The sequence below is a fragment of the Alexandromys fortis genome, unplaced genomic scaffold (assembly GCF_014885135.2).
Source record: "Alexandromys fortis isolate MF-2015 unplaced genomic scaffold, M_Fortis_MF-2015_v1.1 scaffold_186, whole genome shotgun sequence".
Classification (NCBI taxonomy): domain Eukaryota; kingdom Metazoa; phylum Chordata; class Mammalia; order Rodentia; family Cricetidae; genus Alexandromys; species Alexandromys fortis.
Window position 1 is genome coordinate 2315858 of NW_026068067.1, and position 20778 is coordinate 2336635.

A 20778-nucleotide genomic window follows, 5' to 3' on the forward strand; every position below is an offset into this window, starting at 1 on the left:
TGGCTGGCGCTCTGCTTCTCTGATCTTCAGCATTAACCCCCATATCGACTCTGGTTTTTATTATTAAGAACAACTAGAATTTGTGCTACTTCTCCCCTCCCCGAGGAGCTGCCTGCATGTCCCAGGTTCGGCGACTTTCCTTGCCCTCCTAGGCCTCTATGTTGTCATTTTCCTTGCCTCCCAGGAGCTACCTGCTAAGTCCCACGGCTTCCTTAAGCCCTCTGTGACCTTGTACCTCCTGTCTCTCCGCTGTGTCCTGGAAGTCTCACGGCTTCTCCATGCCCTCCCAGGCTTCCTTCTTGCTTCTCAACTCCCACTTGGAGCTTACAGAAACTTTCTCCAATGGAGTTCATTTCTGTTCCTAAACTAGCTCTCTCCTCCTCTGTTCCTAACCACAGCTGTCCAGGGTAGCTCCTACAAATGGAGATTCCCCCAGCTCTAACCAACAGCCTGTCCAGGGTACCTGTTACATATGGAGACCCTCCACAAGCTCTAACAACAGCCTGTCTGAGGTACCTGTTACATATGGAGACCCTCCACAAGCTCTAACAACAGCCTGTCTGAGGTACCTCTTACATATGGAGACCCCCCACCTCTAACCAGCAGCCTGCCCTAATAGAGTAAGGGAATTGCTCTACGTCAGGTTGTCAAAGGTCATTGTAGCTCCCTCTAACTCCCTTGTCCATCTCTCCTTCACTGGGCCTTACCCCATGCCAGTTTTTTTCTATTTTTGTAAGATAATTCCTGTCCTGAAAACAAAAACCATAAAGACAAGTTCGTGGTAAGATTTAAGAGAAACTGCATGTTTAACAAGGAATTAAAGCTGCACCCCCCATGTACTCATACAGGAAGTGCCTTGTGCTGGTAGCTGAACTTGGTAACATAAGGAACACATAGGTGGATTTGATTCAAACAGACACGAAGGGGTCATGGAGAGAAGCTGAGACTTGGCTCTGCGTGACAGGACTGACGTCCCTAGAGAGTCCAGGAGAGGCTATCGGTGAAAACGCCGCCCAATGGCAATGGGGGTCTGAGAATGTGAAAGCTTTAAGTTCTGAGGGTCCAAGAAAGTGGTGTGTGAATGAAGGTTCTGGAGGTAGAGGAGAGTGATTTGGGGCGATGGGAAACGTTCAGATTTCTTTCCCCTCTATGCTACTGTTCTATTAGGATTTCAAAGATTCAAGAAACCTATGCTCAATGGTTCTCATGGAGGAGACTGCTCACCAGCAGGTCCCTATGACACCTAAATCAACTTCTAAAGCACCCATCCCCTGTGCTTGCTTTCTCTATGATCAAACTAGAGAGTACTGTTGACGCTGGCCAGAGACTATGGAGGCTGTCACTGGTCCTGTAGGAGTCACGGCACATGCTCAGGAAGGTCTCCTTGTATGCATACCAGGCTTTGATATTCTAACTAATGACCCATGGCACCCCAGATGGGAGATGAGGATCACCGGTGAACTTTACGTCTGGTAAATATTTATTATAGCTGCCTGTCAGACACAATCAAAATAAAAAGGGTACCTATCACAGTCTCTCAAACTCTAGGTGTAGGCATCTGGTAGAAGCTCCCCAATGGTCCTTACATCCCTAACATCACCCCTTTTAGATAATACTGATCCCACCTCCCTGTCACACCATCTCAGACCTTAACCTCTGCATGTGCTGGGACTAAAGGCGTGTGCCACCACGCCTGTCAATGAGAGCCTTCTTGCTGAATCACTCCATGGTTGACAGTGAAAGAGAGAGGAGGGACTGGAGGAGACTTCAGTGCCCAACTCTTGCTGAATTAAAAAGATCAGAAACAAAAAGGAGACATGACAACAGACACCGGGGGGAATACAAAGAATCTTTAGGTCATACTTCAAAAGCCTGTACTCCACAAAATTGAAAAATCTAAGAGAAACAAACAACTTTCTCACTAGATACCACCTACCAAGTTAAATCAAGATCAGAGAAACAATTTAAATAGACCAATAGCACCTAAGGAAATAAAAACAGTGATTAAAAGTCTCCCAACTAAAACCACCTCAGGACCAGGTAGTTTTAGTGCACAATTCTACCAGACTTTCAAATAAGAGCTAATGCCAATACCCCTCAAATTATTTCACAAAATAGAAACAGAAAGAACATTGCCAAATTTATTTTATGAGTCACAGATACCCTGATACCCAAACCACACAAAGACTCAACAAAGAAAGAGAATTAAAAACCAATTTCCTTCATGAATATTGATACAAAGATACTCAATAAAATACTTGCAAACCAAATCCAAGAACACATCAAAAAGATCATCCACCATGATCAAGTTGGCTTCATCCCAGAGATGTAGGAGTGATTCAACATACAAAAATCTGTCAGTGTAATCAGACAAACTGAAAGAAAAAAGATCATCTCGTTAGATGCTGAGAAAGCCTTTGACAAACTATAACATCCCTCAAAAATTCTACCAGGGAACTCCTTCAATAAAGTGGCTGGATAAAAAATAAAGTAAAAAAGAAAACCAGTAGTCCTCCTATATACAAATGATAAATGGACTCAGAAAGAAGCCAGGGAAACAACACCCTCCATAATAGCCACATATAATATAAAATAGCTTGGTGTAACTCTAACCAAGCAAGTGAAAGACTTTCATGACAACTTCAAGTCTTTGAAGGAAGAAATTGTAGAAGATATCAGGAGATGGAAAAATCCCCCATGCTTATGGATCAGTAGAATTAACATAGTAAAATCGGCCATCTTACCAAAAGCAATCTATACATGCAATACAACCACCATTAAAATCCCAACATGATTCTTTACAGACCTTGAAAGAACAATATTCAACTTTTTATGGAAAAACAAAAAATCTAGGATAGCAAAAATAATCCTGTACAATAAATGAACTTCCAGATATATCATCATCCATGATTTCAAGCTCTACTACATGGCATTAGTAATAAAAACCACATGGTATTGGAAAAAAAAAAACCCAGACAGGTTGATCAGTGGAACTGAATCAAAACCCAGGTGTTAATCCACATACCTACGGACACCTGACTTTTGATAAAGAAACCAGAAATATACAATGGGAAAAAAAATGTCTTCAACAAATGGTGCTGGTCTAACTGGATGTCTGCATGTAGAAGAATGCAAATAAATCCATATCTATCACTCTGCATGAAATACAAGTCCAAGTGGATCAAAGACTTCAGCATAAATCCAGAAACACTGAACCTGATAGACGAGAAAGCAGAGGATAGCCTTGAATGCATTGGCACAGGAGACAACTTTCTGAACAGAATACCAGTAGACCAGGCACTAAGATCAATAATTAATAAATAGGACCTCCTGAAACTGAAAAGCTTCTGTAAGGCAAGGACACCATCAATAGGACAAAACGGCAGCCTACAAAATGGGAAAATATCTTCGCCAACTCCACATCTGTCAGAGGACTGATTTCCAAAATATATAAAGAACTCAAAAAGCTAGACATCAACAAACCAAATAATCCAAATTTAAAAATAGTATACAGATCTAACCAGAAAATTCTCAACAGAGGAATCTCAATTAGCTGAGAAGCGCTTAAAGAAATGTCAACCCACCTCAGGATCCAACAATACCACTCTTGGGAATATACCCAAAAGATGCTCAATCATACTACAAAAGCATTTGTTCAACTATGTTCATAGCAGCATTATTTGTGATAGTCAGAATCTAAAAACAACCTAGATGCCCCTCAGTGGAAGAATGGATAAAGAAAGTGTGGCACATATACACATTAGAGTACTATTCAGCAGAAAAAAAAAAGCAATGACATCTTGAATTTTGCGTGCAAATTGATGGAATTCAAAAACACTATTCTGAGTGAGATAACTCAGACCGCAAAATATGAATATAGTATGTACTCACTCATTAGTGCCTACTAGCCATAAAGAAAGGACATTGAGCTTATAGTTCATGATCCCAGAGAAGCTAAGTAATAAGGTGAACCCAAAGAAAAACATAGATAGATGCACCTGGAAATTTGAAGCAGGCAAGATATCCTGACAAACTTTGGGAGTATGGTGCTGGGGGGTGGAAGGAAGGGGAGAAGGGGAAGAGGAGGGGAGAAGGAGAGGGTTGGGGAGAACTTGAGGGAATGGGATGGTCAAGATGGAGGAAGGACAGATATGAGAGCAAGGAAAGAGATATCTTGATTGAGGGAGTCATTTTGGTGTTAGCAAGAAACCTGGCTCTAGAAAAATTCCCAGGAATGTACAAGGATGTCCCCAGCTAAGACCCTAAGCAACAGAGGAAAGGGTGCCTGAACTGGCCTTGCCCTGTAGTTAGACTGATGATTATCTTAAATATCACCATAGAACCTTCATCCAACATTAGATGGAAACAGAGGCAGAGACCCACATCAGAGCACTGGACTGAGCTCCCAAGGTCCAGTTGAAGAGTGGAAGGAGGGAGAGTATGAGTAAGGAAGTCAAGACCATGAGAAGTTCACCCACTGAAACAGTTTGCCTGAGCTAATGGGAGCTCACCAACTACAACTGGACTGGAAGTGAATGAGCATGGGATCAAACTAGTCCCTCTGGATGTGGTTGACAGTTGAGGCAGACTGAGGAGCCAATGACAATGGCTCTGGGATCTGTCTCTACTGCAAGTACAGGCTTTTGGGGATCTTATTCTCTTTGGATGTATACCTTGCTCAACCTGGATGTAGTGGGGAGGGCCTTGGACTTTCCACAGGGCAGGGTGCCTTGCCCTCTCTTAAGATTGGAGGGGGTGGGGGGAAGGGTGTGTGGAGGGAATAGGAGGAGGGGAGGATGTGGGAATTTGGATTGGTATTTTTTTTAAGTAATGAAAAAAAGAAATGTTCAATATCCTTAGTCATCAGGGAAATGCAAATCAAAATGACTCTGAGATTCCATCTTACACATGTCAGAATGGCTAAGCTCAAAAACACAAGTGACAGCTCATGCTGGCGAGGATGTGGAGAAAGAGAAACCCTCCTCTACTGGTAGCGAGAGTGCCAGATTATACAGCCAATTGGAAATCAATATGGCGATCTCTCAGAAAACTGAAAATTGGCCTACCTCAAGACACAGCTATACCACTCCTGGGCATACATCCCAAGGATGCTCCACCATACCACAAGGGCACTTGCTCAACTATGTTCATAACAGCTTCATTCATAATAGCAAGGAACTGAAACAACCTAGATGTCCATCAACCAAAAAATGGACAAAGAAAATGTGGTATATTTACACAATAGAGTATTACTTAGCTGTTAAAAACAATAACAACATGAATCTTCAGGCAAATGGATTGAACTAGAAAGGATCATCCTAAGTGAGGTAACCCAGACCCAGAAAGACAAGCATGGTGTGCATTCACTTATAGGTGGATATTAGCCATGAAGTAGACGATCATCATACCACAATCCACAGACCCAAAGAAGTTAAGTAACAAGGAGGGCTGGGGTGGAGAGACCGTGGATCTCACTGGGAGGGGAAATAGAATAGATATCACAGATGGAGGGGGAAGGTCTGGATGGGTGGGTGGGCGTGGAAACAGGAGGGATCGTGGCGGGGGGGGGGGGGGGGGAGGGAGAGAATACTGGAAAGGCAGCCGGAATCAGTGGGCATCTCTGGGATGAACTAGAAACCTAATGCAGTGGAAACTCTCAGGACTCTGTGAGGGTGACCCTAGCTAAGACTCCTAGCAATGGGGAGTACAGAGCCTGAATCAGCCATCTCCTGTAACCCGGAAAGACTTGCCCTGGAGGGGTTGGAACACCAACCCGGCCACATAACCTCCGACCTACAATTTGCCCTGCCTACAAGATGTGCTGGGGTAAAGGTGGTGCAGAAATTATGGGAGTGACCAACCATGATTGGTCCAGCTTGAGACCCATGCCACGAGACAAAAGAGTCTCAAAAATCAATTAAAACTTTAAAATGACGAATCAGCTCCTTTTGAAAACTCAGCCGCCAGGTTTGCACTTCCTGGAGGGCGTGGCCAGGCAGCCACCCTCAGATCGGGCCCCGCCGGGTGGGCGGGGATTTTCCAGCTGGACGGGTCTGGATTGGGCTGCCTGCGAGAATCTCAGCCAATCGAGATGGCGAAAGTACCTGGCCCCGCCCCGCGCAGGCGTCTCCGCTCCTCGGAGGCGGGCTCTCCGCGTTCTCGGCGCCGGGTGTGCTTCCGGCTGGTGGCGGCCGGCGTGACGTCAGGAGGAGGGCAGGTAGGTACGGGGTGCGGAGCGGTCCGCGGCGGCGTCGGGGGTGGCAGGACATCAATCCCACCCCTGCGGCTTGGCGCGGGAGAGCTGCGGACGCGAGCGGGTTCCCAGGGCCCAGCAGCCGTTCCCCGCCGAAGGCGCCCCTAGCCGTCTTCATGCAGAAGATGAGCCCTCCAAGCCCAAATGTGGAACATGGTGCTTAGAAACAGTAGCTTGAGGGCCGGCGAGGCGGCTTCGCATGCAGTGACGCTTGCGGCCAAGCCTGACGGCTTGAGTTCGACCCTGAGCATGGTGAAAAAAAAAAAGATCGATTCTTGTGGGGGTGTTCTCTGACCTACACACACTTCGTGATACACTCCCCCAACACACAGAAAACATGGAATTTTTAAGGAGCTTGTGCTGCCCTTGCAGGGGACTGGGGTTCAGGTCCCAGAGTTCACAGCTGCCTGTAGCTCCAGCAGATCAACCCTCTACCCTCTCGAGCACCTGCATTCACTTGTGCATAAATACACACACGCACATAACTTAAATCATTTTTAAAATTCTTAGTAGTCCCATGCGTTTCCTTCTCAATGCTTAACACCTGCCACGACTCGCAGCCTCGGCAGCACCATCCTGTAGAAAACTTTTTTTTTTTTCACCTAATTTCGGAAAGTGAGGCCCAGTGCAGCTGGCCCGGAGTGAGGCAGCTAGGAAGCAGCAGAGAGGCCGGTAGGCTGTCGTTTGTGCGGGCAAGTGAGGTCAGGAGTGATCCCTGGCTCTGATGGCCTATCTCATAGCTGAGCATGCGCCGAGCAGCCTGTGTGTAACCTGGCTGTGGTACTCCCGACGGTGATGAACCACCTTAAGGCTTCAAAAGCTGACTCTGGAGGATCTGGAGTACAGGGCCAGCCTGGACTCCATAGAGGGGCGTGTCTCCAAAACATATTTGTTAAACATTGTAAAACAAACCCGACACACGCTGACGCACAAGCTGGGTATCCACTATAGGCAGTCCCCATACGCTTTATTTCATTACAACAAGCCCCGAATTCATTCCTCCTGTCAATACCCCCCATTTTCAACCTTTGTTTTATTTTTGCTTTTTGAGGTAGGGTCTCACTGTGCAGTTCTGGCTGGCCTGGACATGCTGTGTAAAGCAGATTGTCCTGGAACTCAGCCTGTGCCCCTGGTTCTGCCCCCTAAGTGCATGAGGCGTGTGCTGTCTTGCCCTGGACCTTACTCCCTCCTGACTGCTCCAGGAAAGTCAGTGACCCAGGCCGCTGTGACCCCAAACCTGGGCAGGCAGTTAAGTATTTGGGTGAGGGGACAGCAAGATGGCTCAGTAGGTGAGGATACTTGCCGCCAAGTCTGACAACCTGTGTTCCATCTCTGGATCCACGTAGTAGAAGGAGAAAACTGTCTCCTCCAAGTTGTCCTCTGACCTGCGCACACTGGCAGTCTGTACTTGGACACACACAATGATTTTTTTTTTAAACTTAGGGGTGGAAAGATGGCTCAGCAGTTAAGAGACATACTGCTTTTCTGAAGTGTCTGAGTTCAGTTCCCAATACCATGTCAGGTGACTCGCTGTGGCCTGTAGCTCCAGCTCCAGGGAATCTGACACACACACAATTTAAAAATAAATCCTTTTTAAAAAAATTCTCAAGTCGGGCAGTGGTAGCACATTCCTTTAATCCCAGCACTCCAGAGACAGAGGCAGGTGAATCTTAAAGTTTGAGCAAGGTCTACAGAGCAAGTTCCAGGACAGTCAGCATTCTTACACAGAGAAACCCATCTTGAAAAACCAAAACAGCAAAGAAAACCGTTTGTTTTACATTGTATCTATTCATTTTGTATGCATTCATGTGGATGGTATATGCCATGACACATGTGGAGACCAAGTCTGTTCTCTCCTTCTACCATGGGGGCCCCAGCCTTCAAGTTTTAAGTGGTTGGGAACCACATCTGAGCCTTCTGGTAAAGATCAAGTGTAAATCGTTGAGACTATCAGAAGACAGGTTACACTTATGTGTAATTCAAACTTACCAATAAAAATAAAATTGGGATGGTGACGCGCGCCTTTAATGCCAGCACTCAGGAGGCAGAGGCAGGCGGATCTCTGTGAGTTCGAGACCAGCCTGGTCTACAGAGCTAGTTCCAGGACAGGCTCCAAAGCCACAGAGAAACCCTGTCTCGAATAAATAAATAAATAAATAAATAAATAAATAAATAAATAAATAAAAATTGGGGCCAGAATGATGGCTCAGTGTGTCACTGCGCCTGCCACACAATCCTGGAAACCCAAAACCCATGTAAATGTGGAGGAACACAAAACTACCTGTGGCCTGCACTTACGCGCGTGTTGTGCCAAGGTCAATCTTTCACGTGCTATCCACCCTTTAAACCTAGGGCAGTTGAGCAGGGATAGTCAGTGGTAAGAAGACAAGTGTGTTACCCATCCTGTCACAGCAGGTTTACCTGCCTGGGCTTACTCTGGAACCTCTTTTCCCCTGATAGGGCTGTCCCCTCCTCCCAGCGTGACTGTTCTTTAACTTACGTGAGTCTCTGTTGCCCATCCAGCGTTTATCTCATGACAGGGTCTCCTGTTGCGCAGGCTGGCTTTGAACTCATCCTCCTGCTTCCACCTTCTGAGTGCTGAGCATGTGCCACCACACGCCTAATTGGTAGAACTCGGGATGTCCTGCATGCTAAACAGTCACGGTCACTATACTAACTAAGCCATATCTCTATCCTATTTATTTATTTATTTGGTTTGGCTTTTCAAGACAGGATTTTTCTGTGTAACAGTCCTGGCTGTCCTGGAACTCGCTCTGAAGTGCTGGGACTAAAGGTATGCATCACTACTCCCCAGCTCTTACTTTTGTTTTTTTTTGTTTTGTTTTGTTTTGTTTTTTTGTTTTTTTGAGACAGGGTTTTTTGAGACAGTGGTTTTGGAGGCTGTCCTGGAACTAGCTCTTGTAGACCAGGCTGGTCTCGAACTCACAGAGATCCGCCTGCCTTTGCCTCCCGAGTGCTGGGATTAAAGGCGTGTGCCACCGCCTGGCTCTTACATTTGTTTTTAATTAATTTATTCATTTATTTTTCAGTACTGGGATGGCTCCCAGGATCTTCTGCGTGCTTGGCAAGCACAGTCCCCATGAGCTACATCTCCAAACTGTTTTATTTTGACAGTGCCCATACTGGTTTCAAATTTGGACTCTTCCTATCTCAATCCTGTTATTCTTGGTAGCTGGGATTATAAAAATTAGCACCTGGCTCCAAGAAGTGACTTTAGATTGGGTGGTTCAATGAAGCCTCTGGCGTTCAAGAGGAACAACAAAAGCTACATCTTTGGACCTAGGGCTACAGCCCAGAGCTGGGGCCCCTGCCTAGAATCCCCTAGTGAGAGGCAGGGAAGTGGGGCTCAGAGGTAGAGTACTGTCTTAGCCTTTGTGAGGCTGAGTCCATCCCAGTAGTTCAGGAACAGTCCAGTTGCCTGACTTCTGCAGATAGCCAGGAAGTCAGCTAGACCAGAACAGAGAAAGGAGAGGGGTGGGTGACCTCAGAGAGCAAAGGCTGGGAGGCAGTAGGCTCTGTAGGTTTGGTTATCAACTCAACTGAGAGCTTCCGGAGGCCAAGGGATCATGGCATGCTAGTACATATTATAGGAGATCCCTGCTGGGCCAGTGAGACTGTACATTGACTCCACCAAGCCTACAACCTGAGTTTGATGAAAAGTTGAAGCGGGGAAAGGAGAAAACTGACTCCTACCAGTTGTTCTCTGACCTTCACATACTTGGCATGCCATGCACCACACAGGCACATAACAATTTTTTTTTTTTTTTTTTTTTTTGGTTTTTCAAGACAGGGTTTCTCTGTAGCTTGGGAGCCTGTCCTGGCACTAGCTCTGTAGACCAGGCTGGCCTCGAACTCACAGAGATCTGCCTGCCTCTGCCTCCCGAGTGCTGGGATTAAAGGCGTGCGCCACCACCGCCCGGCATAACAATCAATTTTTAATAGGAAAATGTAAAAGGAGCCCTTTGGTAGCTTCTGCACAGGAGCAGGGTGGGCAGTAGGAATTAAGGGCAGGGCTAGCACACGGACCACCATCCCTACTTGATCACCCCAGCAGAAAGTCTGGAGCCACATGCTTCTCTAAACTCTTTCTGTCTCCTTCCTTCCTCCCTCCAGGCTGTCCTTGGATGCTCCTCACCCTGTGGAGACTCAGTGCCTGGTCACAACTCAACCATTGTGAACTTCAAGAACTAGGAAGAGCCAAGCCAGACCGCCATACGGCCACATCGTTACAGGGCAGCCTGTGGCCTCTGCAGGCCCCATAGGAGGGTCCACCCCACCACTGTGTGCATTGACCAGGCCACTTCCCAGTTGCACCCTTGCGAGTGAGGACCCGTAGACAGCTCCCAAGATGGTGAGTAGAAGATTCCCAAGCCTGGGTTCCTCCTAGGCACCAGTACAGCCTCCAGGCAGCCCTGCTTCTCCCAGGCTCCTGGGTGGTAGCTATTGGTGGCAGACATTTGCTGGGCACTCAGACCACCGCCCAGCAGGCCTTCTCTCCATCTTGATCTTGCTCCCTCCCTGCTCCTTCCCTTCCTTTCTGTTACTGTCATAAACTACTGACCCCTCTGCCTCAGAGACCCACATCCTAGTGCTGAGATTATGCCTTGTTGCTGCAGAGCTGGAATGGAAACCAGGGCCTCGTGCTTGCCGGGCAGGCACTCCGCTACTGAGCCGCATTAGCCACTGGGAAGTGTGAGATGGTCCTGCCCACTCCGTCAGTGCAGCTCTAGGAGACTGTCTCCTCTGAAAGGAGCCTGGACTGCTAAGCTAATCAGTCAGTCTTTTACAAATGTATAGAATTGTACTTATTTATCGTAGAGTGGGCTCACATGCATGTGGTGGTCAACTCCTTCCCCCATGTGGGTCCCAGGCTTCAGATGCAGGTGACACCCTCAGCCACCATCTCTTCAGCCCCATAGTCACTCTCTGTCCTTCCCTCCTCGATGTCCCAACACCCACTCAGCTGCCTCAGACTCTGAATCCCCCTGCCATGAGCACGTGTGCCGTCCTGTCTGTTCACACGCAGCATGGTGTTCAAGGCAGGGCTGGCCCAGGACTCGAGGCAAGTGCTTTGCCCCTGCGCTGTGCATACAGCACTGGATCATGTGTTTTGCTATAATTTATTCTTCAGATTGTATTTTAATTACTTTTCTCCCATTCCTTTCTTTCCAGACTCTCATATATCCCTCCCAGCTCTCCTTCAAATGCATGGCCTCCTTCTTCACCACTCTTTCTTATGTGGATGAAGTATTTGTACATACATGTGTATTCCCAAATATAATCTGTTGAGTCCATATAATGTCATGCATGTGTTTGCTTTCAGGACTGACTGTTTGGCTGGACAACCCATTGGTGTGTTCTCCTTGGGGAGAGCTGCCTCTCCTGCTCTCAGCTTTCCTCTGTTGCCTGTAGCTCTTAGTTGAGGCCTCGTGGTCATTACCCTCTTTGGCATGTTTGTTGGTGTCCTTGTTCAACTCACGTTTGGGTGATCATGTGGTTGAGACTTTGCAGATGTAACTTCTGATGTTTCTAAGAGACACATTCTCACAGCAAACTCCCTGGTCCTCTGGTCTCACAGCCTTCCTGCCCCCTCTTACACAGAGTTCCCTAACCTTAGGTGTGGGAGTATTTTGTAGATGTACTCACTGGGACTGGGCCCCACAACTCTGCATATTGATTGGTTGTGGTTTTCTAAGAGTCGTAGCTAAGAGAAGTTTCCTGGATGATGGGTAAAGACTACACTTATCGGTCTAGATCAGCAGTTCTCAACCTGTGGGTTGAGACCCTTTGTGGGGCACATAACAAATATCCTGAATAGCAGGTATTTACATTACGATTCAAAACAGTAGCAGGATTATACTATTCAAAACAGTAGCAACAAAATATGGTTGTTTATGGTTGACGATCACCACAGCATGAGGAACTGATTAAAGAGCCCACCATAAGGTCTGGGTTCCATCCCCAGGACCCCATTAACCAGGTGTGGTGCACGTTCATAGTACCAGCCTGGGGAGGGGAAGGCAGGAGGATCATGGCTAGTCTCAGCTGCATAGCACTTCATGACCAGCTGTTTATACATAAAACACTGTTTTAAAAACCTTTAGGAGTCAGTGGCCATCCCCACTTCTTTACCACTGCCTGCAGTCCCCAAGAACATGCAGACATGCCTGTAAAACAGTGTGGCCATAAAGGCATTTCCCAAAGCTATAACAAGTGGGTTTTCAGCCTAGTTCCCACTATAGATCAGAAACTGGATGGAACATTCAGCATGTCCAGAGGACCCTGCATTACCCTCTCTGACGCGTGGTTCCCCTCTGTTTTCAGGGTGAAAGGAAAGGCCAAAACAAGTACTACCCCCCGGACTTCAACCCAGAGAAGGTGAGCAGCTTCAATGACCCCCATAGCCTCAGGGACCAAGTGTCACTAGAGAAGACTCCAAGGTACCTGGAGGATGAGTGCAGGCTCTTCCCACTTAGCATGGCATTGCATAGAAAGCCCTGCTATAGATTACCATGCCATCAAGTAGAAAGTCTTTCTGTGGACTCTGGTGTCCCTGGGGGCTCCTGGAACCCCTCCCTTCAGATACCAAGGGCGGCTCTGTCCTTGGCTCCAGGCTATTTGCTTTCCCAAGCTGTCCACACCTCCTTTGTTGCTTGTAGGATGTAAGACTGAAGCCCCTTCTACCCAGGGAGACACTTGGCCCCCAGCAGTAGGAAGAGCTGAGGAACAAGCTACCCTAGCTTGGCCTTGCTTACCTTCACTCACCCTTTCCATACAGCATGGCTCTCTCAACCGATACCACAACAGCCACCCCCTTCGAGAACGGGCTCGGAAGCTGTCACAAGGCATCCTTGTCATCCGGTAAGAAGCTACTCACCCCCTCTCCCATTGATAGGCCCAGCGCTGCAAGGTTCTAAGTCCATAATGCAGGAAGACATTGCATGGGTCACCCATTGCTGCATAACAAACATTAAGTATTTGCTATTCATAACAAGTCTAGGTACCTCTTCTGGGCTGGGAAGAACCTGACTTGGTCTTCTTCCTTCATTGGTGGGGCCTTGGCCTGTAGAGATAGACGGTTCCAGAATGGATCTTTCTTCCATCAGGCCAGCAGTATTATGGCTCCAGAAGAGCCTGCAAACGTGCCAGGACTCTAAAGGCCAGACCCAGACCTGCCACACTTGTCCCTTCTTTCCCTTCAATTGCCCAGTGTGGATCCTGACTCCAGGGCTGGGGCCAGACTCTTCCTCTGTGTAGGACGAGCCACAGAGTGATGTGCAAGGACATGACCACAGAAGGAAGAGTGGCCAGCCAGGGCCTCCCAGATACTAGATGACCTGAGGCAGAAGGATCACTTGGGTCTAAGAGTTCAAGAACAGCCTAGGTAACATAGCCAGAATATGCCTTAAGAAAAAGGGAGAGCAGCAATGATTCAGTGGGTGAAGGCATCTGTTGCCTAGCCAGGCCCCTTCATTCAGTCCCCAGAACCCACATAGTGGAAGGAAAGACCCAAGTCATGAACGTTGTCCTCTGACTGCCACACATACAATGGATAAATAAGTAAATGTAAGAAAAACAACATTGAAAATCCTTGTCTTTGCTTTAGATTTGAAATGCCGTACAACATCTGGTGTGATGGCTGCAAGAACCACATCGGCATGGGTGAGTTCACCATCACCCGTGGCCTGCCTGCCCCTCCAGCTCCCCTGTGCCAGGTGCTCTGAGACACTGGAGATAGTGTCAGCCCCAAGGCCAAATCGGAAGGTGGCCGGTCCCCAAGCTAGAGAACAACTAGAAGGCTAGGCCCTGGGATCCAGACCCTGTCCCTGCCAGTCGCCAGAAGGCGACCTTTACCCACCAGCTGGACTTTATGCCTCAGTTTCCCAGTCTGTAAAGTGAAGCTGGTGTGAGGCCCACCCGCGTATGTTCAAGGTGCTTCTTGCAGCATATGCTCCGGACAGAGAGCTGGGGCTGCGCTCTGCTCCCATCTGACTGCCGCAGCCGAGCCACAGAGTCAGCAGCACGACACTCGGGCAGTTTCCCTCTGTTCCCACACTACAGCAGTCCATACCATCCCATCTTCCTTTAATTTGATTTATTTAGTGTGTGTGTATGTGTGTGTGTCAAAATTATGGAAGTCAGAGAATTTACGGGTGTCGATTCCCTCCTTCCACTGCGCTGTTTGCAGTGACTGAGCTCAGGCCGTCCAGTTTGGCAGCAGACACCTTTCCAGCAAGCTGTCTCACCACCCCATCCTGTCACATCTGGATTCAGAGCTTCCGCTGTTCACCATTACACCACTGCCTTAGTTAGGGGTTACCGTGTGGTGATGAAACCCATGACCAAAGGCGCTTAGGGAGGGAAGGCTTTGTTTCACGCACGGGTCTATGTAACAGTTCTTCACAAAAGCACAGCAAGGGCAGGAACCTGGAGGCAGGAGCTGATGCAGAGGCCAAAGAGGGGTGCTGCTTTCTGACTTGGTCCTCATGGCTGCCTTCTTGTCGAACCCAGGACCACCATCCCAGGGATGGCCCAGCCCACATTGGGATGACCCTTCCCATCAACCACTAATTGAATGCCTTACAGCTGGATTTTATGGAGAAATTTTCTCAGTTGGCGGTTCCCTCGTCTTTGATAGCTCTAGCTTATGTGACATTGACATAAAACTAGCCAGGACAACCACAGAACCTCACAGACGTGCCATCTGTTCTGGTTCCTGGTGGTGAGGATTGTCCCCGCAGCAAGCAGTTCTGCAGCACCCAGTACTAGCCAAGCAGTCGATAATGCACTCGGTCTTGTCAGGCCCTGCCTCGTGATCACATCCGATCCCCAGAGGGGAGCACTGTTCCAAGGACCACCCCAACAGACTCTAGAGTCCTCCCCCGCTCCAGAGATCTTTTCCTGGGACTGACCAATGAATCCTGCTCAGAATTCTGCAGCCGTCTGAAACAGCTGGTAGAACTGACGGAAGCACATCTACTGGTTTATTATAAAGCTACAACCAGGCTTGGTTGTACACACATGTTATTCCAGGGCTAGAGAAGCTGAGGCAGAATGGCGAGTTAGAGGCTAGCCTGAACTACACAGTGAAACATTGTCTCAGAAAAGTGAGGGCTGGGTATGATGTGTGGTAGATGTTTGTCCGGCATCTGCAAGGCCTTAGGTTCAGCTTCAAAATAAAATACATGCTCAGATGAATGAAAGATAAAAGATGGTGGATGGGTGTGATAGGTAGGTAATGATGATTGAGGATTGGTTCGTCATAGAAATGAAGCAAATGAAGCTGGGCGATGATAGCGCACGCCTTTAATCCCAGCACTCAGGAGGTAGAGGCAGGCGGATCTCTGTGAGTTCAAAGCCAGCCTGGTCTACAAAGCAAGTTCCAGGGCTGTTACACAGGAGCCATGCGTGCCCTGTCCAGCTATCCAAGAGTCCTAGCACCTTGTGGAGGCCTCCATTGAGCCTCTTCTTGGAATGGCTTATCCTGGGTAGAGGCAGGACTCCTCTGCAGTGAGCAGATCTTAGAACCCACCACTGGGTAAGGGCAGGGCCGGGATTCTCTTTGGATCTAGCATCAGGACAGAAAAGCAAGGACAGATGTTGCTATGGTAGGCTATGGGGCAGAGACATTGTGTCTGTGGCCTGCCTCAGACAGGGGTCAGCTAGGAGCCAGGAAGTGGGGCTGGCGGCCAGACACATAGTGCCTGGAGACAAGGTGACTGTAGAAAGGAAAAGACAAGGGCAGTGAGAAAACCTGCAGGCCTCAGACCACAGGGACAGAGAAACTAGGCCCAGGGTAGGTCTAAGACCCTGGATCCTGTTCCCAGCACTGAGAGCAGTGGGAGCTGAGCCACTCGAGACACCATGAGCACCCTCCAGCCAGAACCAACGCAGCTGCCCCAGAGAGGAAGATGGCCAGGCCAGGCGCTAAGTCACCCAGGCAAACTCCACCTTGCCTCTGCCTCCCAAATGCTGCAGTCTCAGGTGTACCCCCACATCCAGCTCTCCATTGACATTTCCTCCCAGAGTCCTGTGTCACCAGAATAGCCATCGTCTCTATTGACTAGGTGGGAAACTGAGGCCCTGAGTGATGAGCTTTGCTTAGGGGCACACAGTGAAAGCAGGATTGGAATCTGGGCCTTCCTGGTCCAGTCCACACTTTCCTATGGCCTGGGTACTCCAGTGCCTCCCAAACTTCGTTCTTCCTACCTTGAATTTCTGTGCCCTCCCTTCCAGGGCACCTGCCCTGCCAGGCAACAAACCACCAGCTTCTCCTCCACCCAGAGAAAAGCTGATGATGCAGGTGCCTTGGTCCCAGCCTCTATCTCCCTGCCCTCTCAGGTGTGCGCTACAATGCAGAAAAGAAGAAGGTTGGCAATTACTACACAACTCCAATCTACAGGTAGGAGCACCTGGTGGCACCTTAGGACAGGTATGCCGTCACAGGTTAAAGGGTCCGTAGAGGAGTCTTGAAGGGGAAGGGAACTTGGCATCTTCCTCTAGAGCCATTCTCTGTATAACTGTCCATCTTGGCCTGTCAATCAGGGTTTGTCCCTTCCTCCTCCAACCCTTCATGGCCCCCACCTTCCCCAGTAAAAGCTCAGGCCCCTCATTCACTCTGCTTCAGGCCATGAGGCCTCTGCTCCAGGAAGCTAAATGGCCCCATCCCTGTGCTACTCAAACACTACCTTCAAAGGGACATTTTCTTTTTTTTTTTTAATAAACGATGGCTTTTATTTGTTTTTTATAATTTTATTTTTATTTTATGTGCTTTGGTATTTTACCTATATATATTTCTGTGGGACGGTGTCAGATCTTGGAATCTTGGAGTTACAGACAATTGTGAGCCACCATGTAGATGCTAAGAAATGAAACCCAAGCCCTCTATTTTTTTATTTTATTTTTATTTTTTTTAATATTTATTTATTTATTTATTATGTACACAATATTGTCTGTGTGTATGCCTGCAGGCCAGAAGAGGGCACCAGATATCATTACAGATGGTTGTGAGCCACCATGTGGTTGCTGGGAATTGAACTCAGGACCTTTGGAAAAGCAGGCAGTGCTCCTAACCTCTGAGCCATCTCTCCAGCCCCCAACCCAAACCCTCTAAAAGAGCAGTCAGTGCCCTTAACTCCTGAGGCAGCTCTCCAGCCCCAAAGGGACCTTTTTTAAAGCCATCACCTCTTATATGGTCACTCTTCGCTGGCACGTGTTCATCGTCACATCAGCCCTTCCCGAGCTGATTGTCACATGTCCATCATCGCATCAGCCTCTCCCAGAGCAGGTTGTCCTACTCCGCTGGCCAGCATCATCCCCAGCTGCTGGCACCAGCCTGGCACAGAGTAGCCAATAGAGGGAGGGTGGGAGGATGCCCAGGTGGTGACCTGTTGAGTAAGAGAGTGAGTAAATAGAGGATGGGTAAATGGATGGATGGCTGGTGGGTGGATCTATGGGTGGATCCATAGATGAACCAGTGGGCAGGTAAGTGGATGATGGATTAGTAGGTAGATGGACAGACATGTAGATGGATAGATGAATGTATAGGTGGGTGGATAAGAAGACAAGGAATGGGCAAATGAATGGAAGAGCCAGCTTTAGTGTCTGGGTGCTTGATTGTAGGCAGAGACTCTTACTGTGTAGCCTAGGGAGCACTGGGGTCACAAGTGGATGCCACCACACCTATCACTAAATGTTGGGTTTTTGTCACACTGGGGGTGAAAGCCAACACTGGAGCATGCTGAGCAGGCCCTGTACTTTGGACCCCCAGCCCCATCCTCAGCCTCTTGGTTGCTCTTCTGGTTGCAAGCCTGCAGGTCTTTCCAGAGTTCTCCCAGCTCTAAGCTGGGTGCGGTGGGTGCTCGGACAGTGGTTCTGGGGTCTCAGGAGAGCATCGCTGCATCCTAACTCCAAGTCCTTTGTAGGTTCCGAATGAAATGCCACCTCTGCGTCAACTACATCGAGATGCAAACAGACCCTGCCAACTGTGACTATGTCATCGTGAGTGGTGCCAGCCGCAAGGAGGAGCGCTGGGATATGGAAGACAATGAGCAGGTGCTGACCACAGGTGAGCACCGCATGCTTGCCCACCCCACGTGACCCCAGGTCGCTTCCCCAGAGTCATGCTTACGTGGTCCTTGCAGAGCATGAGAAGAAAGAGAAACTGGAGACGGACGCCATGTTTCGCCTGGAGCATGGCGAGGCCGACCGCAGCACGCTGAAGAAGGCCCTGCCTACACTCAGCCACATCCAGGAGGCACAGAACGCCTGGAAGGACGACTTCGCTCTGAATAGCATGCTGCGCAGGCACTTCCGGGTGAGGGAACCCCACAGTGGACATCAGCCGGCTCAGAGCTGGGAGACTGTGGTTCAGACCTGTGTCCCCTCATCCCATTTGCAAGCTGGTCATTTCCCCTCTGAGCCCCAGGCTCCCTGTATGCAGCACAGAGTCATGTCCCTGCCTAATCTCTTCCTGCTGCTCTAACAAGCATAGCACAGACTGGGAAGTCTAGCATTGAGGCATCTACAAATTGACTGTGTACAGAGTGCCTGGTTGGGTTCCTCGGAACTTCCTGCTGCATCCTCAAGGCACAGACAGGACACACAGGCGCCCTGGGGACTCCTGTGTAAGGCACTGACCCCCGTTGATGAGGGAGAGCCCTCACGACCTGGTCACCTGCCCAAAGTCTCATGTTGTCAGCCATCACAGAGGGAACGATGTTTCAGCACAAGCAGGAAGCCAGTTTTGGTCATGTCTGTCTGTGCTTCCAGCCACTGGGGGACTGAAATGGGAGGCTCATCAGAGCCCAGGAGTCGGAGTCCAACCTCAAAAACAGAAAGCTGGGCCTGGCAGCTCGTGCTTATAACCACAATGCTAAGGAAGCTGAGGCAGGGGAACTATTTCAAGTTCCAGGTCCATCTGGGTTGCAAAGGGAGACCATGCTCCTCACCCCAAAAAGTGGGGGGCGAGTAGAAAAAATTTCTAGGACCTCCGAATTACAGTATGGCCCGAGCTTAAGTGTGATCTTAAATTCTCTGTCCCTGCCTGGACCTGTTGGGACTCCAGGCATGGGCCACCACACCTTCTTTATCACATCTTCCGGAATTTATCTAGTGGGTCACACCTGCAACCCATCATTGGTCAGCATGTAGTGTTATATAGCACATGGTCATCTTTTTGACATTGAGGGCTTGAGGGACCGAATGCATGAGCCCTGCACGTGGGGCCACTTTTGCATCGCAGGTACTGTATGGGCCCTTCCCTTGCTTCAGTGTCAAGGGAGAAGCAGACCCAGTGACTGGAGTGAGACCCATGCGTCTCAAGGAGGCAAGGTTCTGATGTCCCTCCCTGTGTGTCACACCCACCCACAGGAAAAAAAGAAAGCCATGCAGGAGGAGGAAGAGAAGGACCAGGCGCTGCAGGCGAAGGCCAACCTAGCCATCCCTCTCGTGCCCGAGTCAGAGGACGACCGCAGACTGGCTGCCCTGCTAAGGCTGCACACCCTGGACTGTGAGTGGTGGCACCAGACCAGAAGCTTCATGGGAGGCAGAGGTTGCATGCAGGGTTTGGGGGGCACCTGGTCCCTAGGGGACCTTGTTGCTTACAGTGGTGGGAGAAAGCTCAAGGGGTGTGCATATGCTATGCACACTTTGCCCCTGAACCTCGGACCCTTGCACGATACCTTTTCTTCCCCACAGCCTATGAGGACAAACAGAAACTGAAGCGCACGGAGATCATCCACCGCTCTTGGTTCCCCTCGGCCCAGGGACCCAGTGCTAGCAGCAGCAAAGCTAGCACTGTCCTGAAAAAGTTGTGCCAGGGCCGCAGACCACCCCCCAGCACCACGGGCACAGTGGGGGACCTGGGCATAGTGAGGAGAAGGTCTCAAGAAGTTCCAGAAAGTCCCCAGTGTGCAGCAGACAGTCCCTTGTCAGCAGAACCAAGAGGGCCACCAGGAGCCAACCAGGACAGACCTCAAGAGACAGCAGAATCCACGAGGAACTGTAGAAACCAGGCCTTACCCCTGGGTTCCTCCCAGGAGGACCTGCTACGCCCCAGCAACCCCAGTGCCTCCCTGGTGGCTGACTACTCGGACTCAGAGAGCGAGTAAGGGAGTCAGAATTCCAGGGACCAGAAGCCATTACTTGTCCAGACCTTACGGACTGCAGGCCTAGCCACAGACTTCTCTCCCTATAGAGATCATTATTTATTTAGTTTCGCTGAAGATGTCTGTGCCTTGGTAGAACCCCTGACACCGTAACATTAAAGCCCTGTTCTTTGTCCCTGCCTTGGGTTGCTAAAGTCACCTAGTAGCTGTCCTTCCTTCATTTCCACCCAACTAAGCAGATGCTGCTGCAGCCACTATTATGACAGCAGTGTCCCCACACAGCAGGATGGGGGCTTTGAGATACCGGATCAAGATTGGCCATGGCCTGGAGTGGCATCCTGTATGAGCTGTCGGGGACTACACAGGAAGGTTGAAAGAGGGTCAGGCTGCTGGAGC

At 49.2% G+C, this 20778-nt stretch overlaps 1 protein-coding gene across 2 annotated transcripts; it reads left to right on the forward strand.

Moving 5' to 3' along the window:
• Positions 1 to 6152: 6152 nt before the first annotated feature.
• Positions 6153 to 20580, forward strand: Yju2b (YJU2 splicing factor homolog B). Of its 2 annotated transcripts, XM_050120763.1 has the most exons (11): positions 6155 to 6217; positions 8983 to 9047; positions 10388 to 10625; positions 12599 to 12652; positions 13053 to 13135; positions 13881 to 13936; positions 16616 to 16676; positions 18199 to 18341; positions 18418 to 18590; positions 19646 to 19784; positions 19973 to 20580. In XM_050120763.1, the coding sequence occupies exons 3-11, from the start codon at positions 10623 to 10625 to the stop codon at positions 20383 to 20385; spliced, it is 1125 nt and encodes a 374-aa protein (XP_049976720.1). In that variant the 5' UTR covers positions 6155 to 6217; positions 8983 to 9047; positions 10388 to 10622; the 3' UTR covers positions 20386 to 20580. The 2 variants fall into 2 exon arrangements, with proteins under 2 accessions (XP_049976721.1, XP_049976720.1); XM_050120764.1 differs by lacking the exon at positions 8983 to 9047 and having other exon boundaries at positions 6153 to 6217.
• The last annotated feature ends 198 nt before the right edge of the window (positions 20581 to 20778 follow it).